Source organism: Epinephelus fuscoguttatus, linkage group LG8 (genome assembly GCF_011397635.1).
Source record: "Epinephelus fuscoguttatus linkage group LG8, E.fuscoguttatus.final_Chr_v1".
Taxonomy (NCBI): domain Eukaryota; kingdom Metazoa; phylum Chordata; class Actinopteri; order Perciformes; family Serranidae; genus Epinephelus; species Epinephelus fuscoguttatus.
The window spans coordinates 40238791-40254750 of record NC_064759.1 but is presented as its reverse complement, the minus strand read 5'-3'; the positions used below and the strand labels follow the sequence as shown (position 1 = coordinate 40254750).

The window sequence follows — 15960 nt, the reverse complement described above, 5'->3', positions numbered from 1 at the left end:
TGCAAAACTGAACCCGCTTGCTGTGAGGCGACAATGCTAACCACTGCACCACTGTGCCCTCATACATTAACCACAGCGTTGCTGAAATGTAAAGTTTCAATAGGTCCACTACATAGTAACATACAAATGTAACATATTTTTTAATTTCTCAGAAAATTTCATTTCCAACACTTTTTCTGGTGATTGGGTTGCTTTTTTTTTATCATTTATTTCACTTATTACTTATTTTGTCAGTGTGCACGCTGGGTTCTTATTAAATATACAATTATTATAGATTGTTGTTAACATTTTTTTCTATATTCTCAATATTTTTTAGTATCTCTAATTAAAGAATCAACAAGACAAGGTTGGAGGGGATCTTTAGAAACACAAGGAATTATTACAGCAAGCAAAGCCTGTTTCAGTGTTCATATTGGCGCCTTACTTTTATTTTCAGATAGATTTAGAAAAACGTTAACCTGTTTTTTAATGCTATCACCTACTCAGGAATAAATATAGATGTGGTGAGCAAAAAGGCTACATATACAAAGGCATTACAAAAAAAGGAGAACCCAGAATAACTGAGGGAAGAACCATAAAGAATGCTGATGTTTCTATACATGTCACAGGGCTCAGTGAGTGATTTGATTTGTATGAAAATACCATCTTCAAAAAACCTAAGCAAGGAAATGTATTTTGGAAGAATGCTGCTTATCTTTCCAGTAGAGTTTTACACACTCAAAGAATTCCTGACAAGGTTCACTAAAGCTGCTCTTATAGGCTTGTCTGGAACTACATCTCACTAATACACTTTATCTTGGGCTTTTGACTTGTCACCCGTCTGTATGTGTGGCCATGACTGAAAGAAGGTTTCCTGGTGTAATAATCTGAGCTCCAGCAGCACCACAATGGCAGACTTTAGGTGTGGCCCAAATAAAAATAAATAATGTATTATGCTGATGTTGGAAACATTTTCATCAAGTATGTTTGTGTGTTTTAGGTGATGGTATTTGTCCATGCTCGTAATGCCACAGTGAGGACGGCCATGGGGCTGATCGAGATGGCAAAGAACCACGGAGAAACATGCTTCTTTCAACCAGACCAGGGTCCAGACTACGGCCAGTGTGAGAAACAGGTAGAAAAGCTTTCAACAATCTGTCTGATGGTTTTCACAAAGTTATATATATATATATATATATATATATATATATATATATATATATATTTTTTAAATTTTTTTTTTTTTTTCCCCAAGACATAAATAAAAAAAATAAGACGGCATGAAGACGCTGGATAAAAACAGCAACAAAAACAGCCATTGGGTAGGCACACAAAAGGCTCTGTCACATCACCATTTATACAGTGACATTTCGAGGTCTGTTTTTTTTTTTTTTTTTTTTTTCCAATGGAACTGCCCCATCAAGGAAATCTGAGTGGTTTGCTCAGTGGATTCATAACTTTAGTGAATTTTGACACATGGATTTGTTCAGCTACATAAACAACCCATCCTTGTCCGCTTTGTTCTACCATCCACTTTTACATAACTGTCCTCTGCTGGCATATTAACTGCTTCCCAAAAAAGATGTGTAGCCAAAGAGATGCTAAACGTATCTTTACAGATATTCTTTGTATCCCAAAAAAATAATCAAGGACAAACTGTCAATGATAAGAGAACACAGAAGACTTTTACGTGCAACACTTCCTCCTCTCTTTTCAACCTGTACAACATGACACACCCACTGATACTGTCACGGTTCACTCTTCAGGTTAAGCTTTGGCAGTATCACAATATTATGGTATACTAGATGCGGGGTTAGCACCGGACAGTAATATCTTCATACCTCGGTAATATTTCAAAAAGGTATTAAAGTATGAAAAACTAGATATCCTCGAAGCCTACTTCAGATCAAGGATAAGCTGCTATTTTTTGGGTTACGGCTGAGAACCGACTTTTCAGGTTCTGAACATAGACTGTAAAAAATAATGGACATACCCACCGTGACATCACCCATTGGCTTGTGGGCTCCTGTTTTGAAGCCATGAGTTTTGCACTTGGCGTAGCCATCTTGCACTTGGCGTAGCCATCTTGGCTTTTTTGGAGCCAGAAATGACAAAATTTGGACAAGAGGATGGAGCTGACTTGTAGACTGTGGTGACAGCCTGACACTCAAAACGGCCACATCCTTAATTATACATAACTTATAGGTGAGTAATATATAAATTCACCCCTTGTACAGTTGTCATGAAGGCAGAAATTCTCTCAAGAGACAAAAAACTTTTTTTTTTGCACTAGGCTGTAAACATGATTATTTCTGCTGTAAAGCTGTGCATTTCAACATGGGGGTCTATGGCGATTGACTCCCTCATGGAGTTAGCCTCAAGTGGCCATTTGAGGAACTGCAGTTTTTGGCACTTCCACGCTGAAGTTTATTTTTTCTTGGTTGAAATGCTCCAGGTTTGAGAACCAGAACAGAACCTCTTCCATCTTGGTGGAGAAAAGGATCAGTGTCACCAAGCTTCCAGTTTGTGAGGATGTGCAGGTTAATTTTGCTGTGCTGCTTTTTCAGCAGTTTGGAATTACATTGTTACACTGATACATAGAACTTTGACACATGAAGAAACCCAGAGAAAAAAGTCATAGATGAGGATAGCAACAGAATTCAAAGCTATATATTTAGGTATGAAATACAAACAGTGCAAATGATTTTCAAGAGAAAATCTTGACGCCTCATTCACAGTGCATATGTACAAATCTGTACAAATCTGGGATTCAATAATATTTTCTTCCCTGAATTTCTTTGTACTCTGTCAACAAATTTAGCACCTGCACATAACATGAATCCAACTGTAATTTTGCATGTACATCGTTTTTATCTTAATTTAAAAAAAAAAAATCCATGCACATATTAGTGAATGAGGTAGGGTTGTGCCGATGGGCGATGGCCCATCGGCGATAGAAGGGTTGTTTCATGATGTCTTTTTTAAATGACGATGCAATCGTGAGGTGTGGGGGGGAAACAGCGCGTGTGTGGAGCATGCTGACGAGATCGAGGCTGAACGAGGCTGAGTGAGAGGAGACAGAGGGAGGCTGTTTAGTGAGAGAGTGGGGGGGATCAACACCTCCGCCCGCTCGACACAAGCATACTCGGGCGTACTATAAGCAGAGCGGACTCCGCGAGGAATGTCCGCAGTCATTCGGGCTTTCATAGTCGAGCGCACTTCCGCGATGTAGTTTCCTGTAAAAATGTCCGTGAAAAATCCCCGCGATGTGAAAAATATATGCCGAGCAGTCACTGGTGCGCGGAGCGGAGTCCGCGCAGTTGTAAAATCTGAGCTTTGCGCGCACAGGGCTTGCGGACGTCCGTTTTGAGTCCGCGCGGACCTCCGCGGAATCCGTTCCGCGTATGTTCCGCCCGAGTATGTTCTTAATGCGCATGTCGCCGAGCGGTGAACAAACCAAACAACACAATGTCAGGAGAAATTGAAAAGATATGCCGTCTATGTAAAGTCAACTTGCTAATTAAGGAGCCATTACATGTTCAAGAGTTTTATAAAGCTGCTCAAACGCCAAAGAGAGGCTATAAGTGAAAGCGACGCTTTCTTCGACGGCAACGCTTTCTTTTCTTTTTTTTCTTTTTTTTTTCGTAATTTAGATATTGGGACAAACTGGCTCCACATGTTTACACTGCTGAACATTTACACTGAGAGCCACACAGTATCTGGTTGTGGGAACTAAACTGGTGAATCCAAAGACAGCAGATATGACAACAGAAAAGAGAACACTGACTGGATGTCTCGGTCTACAGCTCTTTATTACTGTCACTCCATACAGCACAGCTGCTGTATTGCATATATATGGAGACATGGGAGCAGGACACTGGTAGTGCGTGCATGTGCATGTGTAATTAATGGTCTCTGTGCTGTTAGAGTACACAGAGGTGGAGCTATATTCTCCCTCCGAGGATGGTCAGTCAGACTCCAACTCCCATATTTAAATCTGCTGCAACAGAAGGCAGAGTGATAAATTTAGTAACCTTTTCCTTCATTCCCTGGGGCTGAGCCAAGATTGATGCGCCTCTAATCTCTCCTCTATTTAAATGGGATATGTATACAAATCAGATCACTTTTCATGCTTTCTAAAACTGGAAATAGAGACAAGAGATTACGTTGGGTACTAAAAATGGTGCGTTATGGCCTGGTTAGTCTTTGAAACAGTACTTTAAAAGCATTTGCGAAGCCTTTTCTTCAGTGTATGTACATGAATGGATCTTGTTGTATATGCACTAACTGTACATTAATTCACTCCTAGTCCTTCTGCCTGTGTCCCAACATAATGAGTATTATCCACTCCATTAGTCCGTCTTTGAGTGTTTTGTCGGCCTGGCCCGCTCTAGCGAAGGAGGAGGCATCAGGCTGATTCCACTCTAAGCCCACACAGAGATAATGCACCGCTTATTTGCACTCTGGAAATTGCCCCCTATTAATATTTATAGGTGTTTTTTAATCTCCAATATGCATATGCAGTGAAATAAAGCACCTTTAAGGTCAGTCATATAATTTAGCATTTATTTATCGAGCTTTGAAAGTCAGAAGTGATTTCACTATATTTTTCTCTATCCTAATGTTATTTAATTGGCTTAATCTCGGGGGCTTGGAGAGGCTGTCAATCAAGCTTAGATATCTTAATGCACCCACTCTAATCAATTCTTGTTAAATACAGTTTTTGGTGAGCCAATGATTATAAGTGCTGTTGAGTAAAATAATGAAAACATTCTGCAAAAGGGTATTTTGCACAACAGGCCTGCCTCTTGATCATATGTGTACTTAGTGTTTAAATGGAGTACTACCAAGAAAACTGTGTGTAAGAGTAAGAGGGGAGCAGTTAAAATGATGCTGATGACAGTGCCCCTAATTCTTGGGTTGCAATAGCTGTGTCATATACAATTAACATCAGAATATAGAGGGAATACCCCTTAGAGTATTGCTGATGATGAATTAGATGTGCTTGTGGTCAGCAAAATGTTCTGGTCAGCACAAACCCAGAGTTGGTCCCAGCCCGTGGCCTTATTTCAGTTTAAATAACTCCTTGGGACAGAACTGCCAATGTTAGTATAAGTGGATACTCACACAGGGAAGTTAACGTGTTATGGAAAATTACATCATGTTATATCATTGTTTATCATTATATCAAGATATCCTGTTCATTAAAAACATTCAGTGCAGTACATGTCCAACTAATTAGCATTAGCAAATTAGTTTGGTAAGAAACAAAATGCCACCCAGATTTTGTTTTATAAACACAATAGGGGAATTCTGTTCAAAATCAAAGGTAGTGGGAGTACAACAACATTTAGTAGCACATTACTGCATTACTGTACTGCTACACTAAGGTTAGCCAGTAGTACATGTGGTGCATGAATTGCACAAGCAAAGGGTAACTTTGTCTTTTTTCAACCTGGACCCTATTTTCCGGTGTTTTTTGCATCTAAGTGACTAATGGGAACAACAATTTTTGAAAATGGTCCAGTATTAAGTGACAGTGAAACAAAACAGACTGCAGTGTAATCCCTGAGGGAAATTGTGCATCTGTTTTTGCCACCGACAGGTTCAGATTGTTAATACATGTGTCTGACACATAGAGGATCCCTGCAGAGGTAGACCTTTTTGTTAAAGAGCAGAATCCTTTTTGTTTAACCAGAAACAGACCCAAAATCACCATCACCAAACAAACAAGATTCCATTTAAATAAACAGTAATTTTAGCATGTATATAGCCAGCACGTTTTCACATATAACTGGTTATTTAAGGGTTTATTTCAACCAACCCAGAGTTGGTGATTGTTGGAACAGTGGGAAGAAAAACCAAGTCAGCTTTTGTGAGTTTTATTTTGCTTCTGTCGACTTTTAATTAAGTGTGTTTTCAGATGATGACATTATTGTGTGTTTGATTGGAGTCTGGTGGTTTTGACAATAGTAATTTTGAGGCTGTTTCTGCATAGGTTTATCTCTGGAGGGATCATTTTCATAATTTTGTCAGACACTTAAAATAATCTGGGGCTGTCCGTGACAAAAAAAAAAACACTTTTAATGGATGTACATTGACAGTGCTTAATTGACCACAGGGATTACATTGTAGCTTGTTTTGCTGCTGCTGGCTGCAGCGCTCTCACTCAATACTGGACTGGTTTCAAAAGATGGAAAAATAGGGTCCAGGTTAAAGATAAAGAAAATACCAAATGCCAACTTGAGGAGGCAATTATGTAAATGACTAAAAACAAAGATCTTAAAAAAAGTAACCCTAGGAAATAAAGTAATCAATTGATCATTTGGTCAGTCAATATATCAGACTGAGAAAAGATATCAGTCACAATATCCTAAAACCCAAGGTGAAGTCTGCCCCTTGAAGGTGTTTCAACCTATAGTCAATCCAAAGATATTTCATTTAGTATCACATAAGACAAATAAAAGCAGTAAATCCACTGTGAGAAGCTGGTCCTAGTTTCTGTATTTTTTGCTTGAAAAATGACCAAACAAAAAGCCATTTAATCGATTCTTAAAATAGTTGGCAGTTAATTATCTGTATGATTAGCAAAAGTATTTAATGTCTACTAGCAAATAATTCAGCCCATTCCTGATTCCTGTCTTTGTTTTATTGCTCGATCCCTTTAAAAGTAAAGGAACTACTTCAAAATGGTGAAACAATAAATGTTGCATCATTTGTTTGCTGTTGTTTTGTTCACCAAACATGGGAATGGGATGAGTTAGTACTGTTTAATTCTTGGTTCCACAGTAGATTTTCCTGCACATGATTTAATGAACAAATTTCTCAGGGATATAGCCAGCCTGATATATTTATTCTATTATTATTGTTTCCAGTTTTGCAGTGGGTGACAGAATAACATCTTAAAGGAAGAAGCTGACGTTCTTCTTATGTTGTTGTCATTGCCAACCAATCCCAAACAATACTGGGTCAGTCTCTGTCTCTAAATACTTCCTGACTCCCCTACACTGTCTATGGCTCTCAGCCCCCATTGGTCCACAAATAGTACAAATCACAAATATAGTGTTTTGTTTTTTAAAAGCATCTGGTCACTGTAGTTTTTACTCAAACAGAAAGTGAAATGCATTTGTCAGGGACTATTTTAAGCAGGGAATTGATCCACAGTTGGTGCTCTAGTGAGTATTTGGGGCAGCGGGGTGGCATATGTGGGAGTGGGTCAAAATAAATTACATTGTTGGTGTGTGTGTTAGTCCATTGTTGGTTGGGGTCTGCACATGGGATTTGTTAACTATTAGAAAATATCACATTTTGACAACCCGTTGATTCATGAAGCAATCATTTTTCTTGTCTTATTCTATAAGTGAATGATGAAAGTGTGTAGTACAGCAATTCTCAACCAGTGAACCTCAGAGTGCTAGCTAGTGGGCTGCAGAGGTATAACCATATGTTTTAGTTAAAAATTAAATGTTTTAGTAATTAAAAAGCTAGTTATCGCTATAATTTAAATGTGCTCTAGAATTGACATCAATAAAAAAAACTTAAATTAAAATGCCTAATTTCAGTGAGCAGTTACATTTTAATATCACCACACCAGTCACAGCACATCATCATGTAGACACAAATATGCTTTGCCACTGTCAGCCAGCTGACATTTCTTCAAATGCAGTGACGCAATAATGGATTGGTTTTTGAAACGAAAAAGTGACGTGGGGCACAACCTTCACTAGTAAATGCTCCAAAGCATGTGGTGAGGAAATATGAGCTTGAATACATAATATTAGGATTCATGATGGCAGGCAGCAATGCTGAGCAGAAAGCTTGGTGTGTTGAATGTGGTGACATTGACATTCGATAACAATGCCATTTTCTCTTTCCCGCCAATACTTGCACATGCACGTTTACAAAGAAAAAAAATACAACTATATACAACTAACTCTGTATGGATGTGAAATTATTTCTGTTATTATCATATGGCGTGGCTCACCTATCAGAGTTGAACCCATTCATTCCATACATGTTGATTTTTTTACTGGTCAGACTTTCCAGTGTAAAATGATGCCAAATTGCTGACATTTTGCGAACAGCTAACGTTACACGGTTTATCTGCAATGAAATCGTCACCACTTCGCAACACTGGTTGCCGGTGGCTTCACATAGCAACTTGATGTGTAGACTATCATTTTTTTCTGGGAAAAATGCTTTTTTATCTGGTGTGAAACCACTTTAAAGCTTATTGATAGATTACATGATACTGAATTGATGCATAGACGTGTGCACTCGCTGATACCCTAACCAGAATTTTAGATAGTGTCAGAGGCATTTCCGATACAAGTGTCAATATAGGGACAACTCTAGATTTGTATTCCTTTGCCAGCAATAGCCATGGCCGGAGGCATTGTGTTTACAGGTTGTCCATCCATCTGTCTGTCCCTTACTTGTGAACACGGTATCTCAAGAATGCCTTGAGGGAATTTCTTCAAATCTGGGTGAAACATCCAATTGGACTCAACAGTGAACTGATCAGACTTTGGTGGTCAAAAGTCAAGGTCACTCTGACCTTATCTGCCTCATTCATGTGAAAGTGATATCTCAAGAACGCCTTGAGATGACACAAACATCCATTGGATTCAGTGATGAACTCATCAGATTTTGGTGGTCGTCAAAGGTCAAGGTCACTTGGACCTTTTATCCATCTCATTTTGGCGAATACGGTATCTCACAAAAGGCCTTGAGGGAATTTCCTTTAATTTGGCACAAACGTCTACTTGGATTCAAGAATTTGGTGGTCAGAGGTCAAGGTCACTGTGAACTCACAAAACATATTATTGGCCATAACTCAAGGATTCTTACTGTAATTATGACAAAATTTAACACGTCTGAAAGGATACAATTCTGAACTGATGACATCTTATATCGCAAAGGTCAAAGGTCAGCTTCACAGTGGAATCGTAATGTTTTGCAAAACACTTTTATGGCCACAATTCAACTTTATACCTCAGGAACAGAAAGGGAGACATTTGGTCAGATACTAAACTGGTGACTCTCATTTTGGGTGTCCACCATGAAACTGTGCTGATTGTATAGACTGTCCGTGCTGCTGGAGGGAAGTGTCTGAAGCATGCATGTTTTCACAGACATTAATGCAAACTGTAACTGAACCTTGACTTGGTGGAGACATACAACCCCGAGGCGGTGATTATTATTTATCTTTTTTTGGGAGAGGTTGTCCGGAAAAATGTTTAACAATCAGAAGTGATTATTAAGTTACAAAAAGTTAGGAACCCCTGATGTATTAGACGGAGTTTTGTCTTTCAGTTGTGTTCATTCATTGGGTTTGAAATTCAGCTTTTGACAGGATTATATATGTAATAAAACAGCTAAAAGCTGATGCTCATGATATCTTAAATGTCAGTGCAAAGAAGTAGCAAAATAACTGAGGGTGTAAAGCGTATCATGTAACCCCAACCTCTGTGCAGGGAACCTCTGCCTAAAGCTCTCCCCAGAGAGTATTGTATTCGTGAGCCCGTTTGACTTTCATTTGCTCCAACTCTGACAATCCAGCCTCTACCTTCCCTTCACCTCCCCCCGTCTCCCTCGTTTTTTAATATCCAGTTCTCAGAGATGAAACCATGTGACTAGTTCCAGAGGAGAGAGGAACTCTTCTGTGGAGGTTAAGAGACACCTTGTGGTCCCATGAGTCCATTACACAGATGATATTACAGATCTATCATAGGTTATTTAGGGCTGTGAAGTGGCACCTTCAGCAATAACTCATGGTTTCCGTGGTGAGCATTCATGGCATGTGGTATGAAAGATTTGTCTGTTAAAGTAGGGATGCATATTACTTTAGAATGAGTGTTAAATTAATGATGATGTACTTTAAAGGTAGAGATAGACAGCACAGATGTACTGACACACCCTCACTTTTCTTGTGAGGACATCTTTCTCTTTAAACTCTCCATCTCTGTGGTCTTCAGATGTGCAGCTTTCATGTCATTTTGTTTGACAAGATACACCGATGCAGACACACTGATGCCTGCGAGCACCGAGCCTCCAGGGACTCCACTGCAACACTAGAGTAGGCTCATTAATGTCTGTGTTTGCTTTCATTGGTGCTATTTTTACAAGTCTAGTCCACCGCCAGTCCTTTCATTGTGTCAGATCCGTGACAACCTGTCATCGTGCCAAACCAGCTCCCCAGTACACTGATCAACAACAATGAGCTGCAACTCAAAGGCTGGTGGAAAATAGGAATGACACAGCGGAGTGACAAACACACACATCGTAAAAATGGCTGCTTTAAATAGAAACTCGCTTTTGTAAAATAGTGGAACAGTGTAAAGGAAACTGAGTACCTCTCCATCCAGTCTGACTCTTCTGGTGTTACGGCTCATCTGCAGTCTCATAGCCCCGCATCTTATCATGGTTGTGCATAGCAAGTCCATTTTCTTCTTGAATTACTTCTTCATCAACATTAAAACAGTTGATTGTGGTATTGAAGTCGAGATGAACTGAAAATGCCTTTTTAACCCTTTTCACATCCTCAGTCATATTATCCATCTCTTTAACAATATATACCCAAAAAAAGTTTCTTCGTAGTCGTATATTAAAATCCAATCATGTTTTTTTTTTTTTTTCAATTAAGCAAAACTTTTAACCACACAGAGCTAAAAAAAAGTTAGCTCGCTAGCAACAGCATGCTACGTTAGTATGTCTTTGTTTCCCTTTAAAATACATCATGATACAAGAGATAGATACTCATTTGGACTAACTTTTCTCTACCCAACATGTTCAAGACAAGAGGATTTAAATTTGTCTATGCAAAAACAATAAATCAACACATGCATGCAACCTCCGTCACTACTTCACATATTACATCTTTGTTCAACTTAAAGGTCCTCTCTAAACACACAGATATTTCGTAAACAGATGTTTCTTCTGTTTTGGCCTCTCGTCCACACGTAAAAAGAATTATGGGTCACAGAAACACACATTTGTGAAAATGCCTTCTGACGTGCAGATTTTTCAAAAGTCTGGTTCGTGTTTATTTGTGTGAACGTGTACAACAGAGTTATTGGGAGATGATGATGTAATCTCCTCAATTCGTGCATGCCTATTGTTGCTTTAGTAGTCTGTCATGGCAGACCACCAGTTTGGTAATGTTTTGTTAGCATCCTAATAACTACTTTACGCTTAGACTTAGTATTGCTGCACCACATAATGGACAAATGGAGGCATCTGCTGCACCCAGTATTGCTCTACCTCAGCATACTTGGTTTAAAGTCTGCCTGAAACGAGTGTTTTGAGTCAGATAGAACCAACACATGATGGAACTCTTTCCAGAATTTGATTGATGGCAGTGAGGAATGACTGAATTAAAAAAAAAAAGCTAATGCCAGAGCGTGTTGAGAGTCATTTTCACATTCTAGTGTGGGCAGAGATGTTTTGTAAAATAAAGATCGTGTGGCTAGAATTATTATTTATATACAAGGGAATATCTGTATACCTGTAGACAGGGCCTCAGACTTTTCTATGGCTCCTTAACAAAACATTTCCATTATTGCTGAGAGATACTGTGATGACATTTCATGTGCTGTAAAAACAAAGTGAAAATAGCTCGCAGCTAATTTCAGATTGATGTGGTAACGGATACTTTGTGGCTCTACTTAAATTGTTTTGTATATAGCACATTGTCTTGTCTTTATTTTGTATCTTTAATTTCTAAATATCTATATATTAGTGTGAGAAAACCATAGCGTCTCCTACTCCTCCTCTCCAGTGTCAAAGACTTCGTAGGAGCTGCAACAGAGAAGATGGACTCCTCTAGAGGCACATATGTTGGGTCCAAGTCAATAAAAAATGAAAAGCATCAGTAATTATTCATTTAATTTCGATGATTAATAAATACAGGCATGTATGGATATTAACTGGTGTACTTCATGCTTCAGAGATGCAAGCATTAACAGACCTGCCATATAAGATTGCAAAGCAGATAGCAGAGCTGCGAGTGAAATCATTAGCAATTCCTGTGGACACTGGAACACTGACTTCAGTGGCAGTCCATCATCTAAGGCAGCTTTGACAGCGCCTTAATGCAACACGGCAACATCTTGTGGACATCAGGGGAGATTAGCGGCTCATCTTTATGTAGTAACCAGTTAAATTGCATTTTATATGTATTACCATAAGGCTGCATCTACTCTACTACAAGTGTTGCACAGGTAAAATCAAAGCAGTCCAGCTAGAAAATGATGTTGGGCTAATATAATGTTTCTTAAGATGTTGCTGTTTAGAGGCACAAAAAAATGGAAGTATGCATGGATATTTATCCAAATAATGGCCTGATTTATCACTGCCAACTGACTATTTCAGCACGGAAAATGACAGCAGTAAAGAACATTGCAGAAAGTGAAAAACACTGCATAAAATCACTTCACAGGAGCTCTTTTTAGCACCGCAACAAAGTAAAAGACCAGCATCTGTTGCGTCCTGTTTGACTGTATTTTTCTTGTCTTTTAATGCTCATTGCAGATCCACTATACTGCAATATGACCAGAGCCACTGAAATACTATCAGAGTAGGTCTGTCACATTTTCATCTAAAACCTTTACAATTGTATCTCTCATCCTTTGTTGAACTCACAACATTTGAGAATTGAAAGGTCCAGTGTGTAGAATTTCAGAGGACATACTGGCAGAAATGGAAGATAATATTCACAACTATGTTTTTATTTGTGTACAACCACCTGAAAATAGGATTTTTTGTTAATTTAAAATGAGCCAGTTATATATGGAGTGGGTCCTCGTCCATGGAGTCTGCCATGTTATTTCTGCAGTAGCCAAGAACGGACAAAACCAAATATGGGCTCTAGATGGGGCCATCCGCGTTCTTATGTTCATCGCTGTAGTTCTACACGCTTGGCACACAGAAGTTTCAGTTGCTTGCAATCTGCAGCCTCACCAGTAGATGCCACTAAATCCTGCCCACTAGACCTTTAACATTTCCCCAGTTACAGATAGCAACATTGAGGATGCACAATTGCAGCAGCAGAGAATAATTTATTTTCTGTTGGATGTGCAAATGTGGCACTTATCATGCAAATCAGATAAACTATGACTAGGCTCATTTACTATGAGTAGTCTAGTACTTTACTAAATGTGAAATTTTGCACTGCTGACAGTGTTTTCCAGTAGGTTCAGTAAATATCCGCCTTAGATGGAGCTGAAGTAGAATGGAATATTTAGAGACAGAGGCAGATCGTGATAGAAAAGTGGAGTAGAGTGGATGTGAGTGGAAACTCATCCACCCACTCGCTCCTGTCTATCCAGCATTAACAGCCAGCCTCTCTGAGCACCAAACATTATGACTATCAAGGGCCACTAAATGAAATCAACAATTAGCCACCCTGCTACCTAAATTAAACAAAGTAAATGAACAGTTTTGGTGCTTGTGACAGTCAGTGTTGATAAGAATGCTGTAAGACACCTGAGAGCTGTGGTTTCATTTGCCACCTTTTTGGTGTGGTTCTGCACTTTGAAATTGCAGCACTGAAGCAGTAATTTGCTGCATCATAATACTGGTGCTTCCACATTTCTAAAAAAAAAAATGCTTTTGTATCCCCTGTACATTATTACCCAAAGGATCAGGGATCTATGAGTGCTCAAATTGAATTGTCAGAAATGTAAAACCTGTTAGTTACACCTACCTCTATTTAGTGGTCCTGAGAGATGCTTTGACAGCTTCTTGAATAGTTTATTTCAGCTCTGGTGTTGGCTGCTGTTCTTTACATAGTCGCAGCAATGACAGACGGTAAGTGGAGCTGGCAGCTGGCTGTCTGTGGACAGAGTGAGCTCTGCAGCAGGAGAAGCAGCGAGCGGCAGGGCCTAATGGGACCTGATCAGGAGCTTAGGTCACTGCCATCTCAAATACAGCCATGGCACAGCAGACATCAGCGCTAACTCACCTTAGATTAGAGGCTGGAGGCATGGCTGTAACACACTCTGACACCTCAAAGCAAAGCCTCAGCCATGGCATTTCAATTACCTGCCTTCCCTGGCTCATGTGGATCTCAACAGCACAGTGCACAACCTGGCCCTGAGGACCCCCACCAGGCCACAGTTTGCCCTGGTTTTAGGATGTATATGGCTTTAGACAGCATAGTAGGATTGTTTTTTGTTCTGTTGTGTCATTTTTATGGAATTGTCATCTGAATAAATCAGTGCACAAAGCATCAGACTGGCAGTGGAAGGGTACCAGAATAACAAATGCACTGCTGCATCAATAGTGGAGTGAAGGAGGACTATGCTAGTCCTATGTAGAATGTACCAAAGGATTTACGGGTCAACTATCGAAGGCCAGATGTCATGTTGTCTGACCACATCAACCGCCAAGTGTTTTTACATACCTGGTCTGAATGTTCACACTCAAAGGGAGGGTAGGAAGGTGGGCTCATAGAGTGGAGAGCAATGCCATACAGTCATACATCCTCTAAGGCATTCATCCATTCAAATTGAAGCAATTCAGCCTGAACCATAGGTGCAGCTTGTAATACCAGGTAGGTAGCACCTGATTCAATCAGCGTGCTTCTAGCTTTGTCCCATTAAACATTAAAGATCTTTCATGTTGTTAAGCCATAATGCAAACACAATAGAGACTTGCAGCAGCCGAGTGGCCAACTTCACCAGCTGAGCTTCTAATTTCAGATTTAGCCCTCCACGTTCTTGGATGGGGATAAAAATTATTTAATTGTTGGCTCTTCTAGACTTCAGATACAATTTCAGACCGAACAGATCAAATCCTGGGAGTGAAACAAAAAAATCAGTCATCGAGTCATTTTGTGAGGGTTGTGATTCTCAAAAAAATGTGTTTACAGATGTCTCTTTCACAATTTAAGTCAGTGAAAAATATCTTTTTGAGTCCAATGGCATCACATGACGGACCCGGTAATTCCACATTTGGCCACTACGAAAAATGGCTTCAAAGCCCAGCACTGTTCCTCAGGGCTTGACTGACACTGACTGCCTGGCTGATGAAGTTAAACTATAGATTGGCTAGACTCACAAGTTAGTCTTTAGACGCTTTGCTTAACTAAAGACTGATGACGTTCTCCCTGATTTTGTGTTTAGATGGGCGGATACAATTTCAGAGTTTAAAAAAACTCCCTACGTTGCAGAACCAATCGTAAATCTGCAGGGCGGTCCTTTGGTGGTTTGCTGAACTCTTGTGCTCGTAAACATAGTCCCACTAGAAACACATGTAGCAGTACAAAATGGCTCAGCTGCGCTCGCAGAAAACGCTGTCAAAGTTAGTGGATGTTTGTCGCGTTTGCAGCGACACATTCTCTCCAACTTAAAGAAACAAACATAATCTTTTACAAGGCCGTGACTCATCCGTCCGGCCAGATTATAGAGGGAATCACCTGGTTGTTTACAAATACTTCCGGGTAGAAAACCAGCAAAGCTTTTAGCTATATATATATATAGCCTATATATCACGTTTTTCACATCACTGTATCACCATTTAGACTAATCCGATGTTTGTAAAGTCTATAAACACAATGATTGAACAAACATTACTATTTCTTAGCCCTGTTAGCAGTGTCTGTAATAGGTAATAACTCATTAAACGGTCCGTGAAAAAAATATTTTTTCCAGTGGATATCTTAGTTACAACATGATTGAGCTAGCAAAGCAGTTTTGTGTTGCTGTGTGTGGTATTTCTTCAGTTTTGGGAAATCACGATGTCTAGAAAGCATCAGTGGCTGCAGCTGACAGGGACAGCTAACACTAGCAGCAAAGCTAACATCAGGACGTCATCTGTTAAAAGCCTCCCGTTGTCAGATACGACATGAAACTACTCCAGTTAGCTCAATAATGTTGTAACTAAGACATCCGCCGGAAAAATATTTTCTTCACGGATGAGCACACGTTTGATAAAACCGAGTTTAATCTCTCGGCCTCCATTTTCAAGTTCTCTGTGTGT

At 39.5% G+C, this 15960-nt stretch overlaps 1 protein-coding gene across 3 annotated transcripts in view; it reads left to right on the top strand.

Moving 5' to 3' along the window:
* Positions 1-15960, top strand: part of ascc3 (activating signal cointegrator 1 complex subunit 3) — a 252888-nt gene that overhangs the window by 144860 nt on the left and 92068 nt on the right. For all 3 annotated transcript variants that reach the window (XM_049583116.1, XM_049583118.1, XM_049583117.1), the window contains exon 14: positions 980-1114. In XM_049583116.1, the coding sequence (XP_049439073.1) occupies positions 980-1114 (135 nt within the window). The remainder of the gene's footprint in view (positions 1-979; positions 1115-15960) is intronic.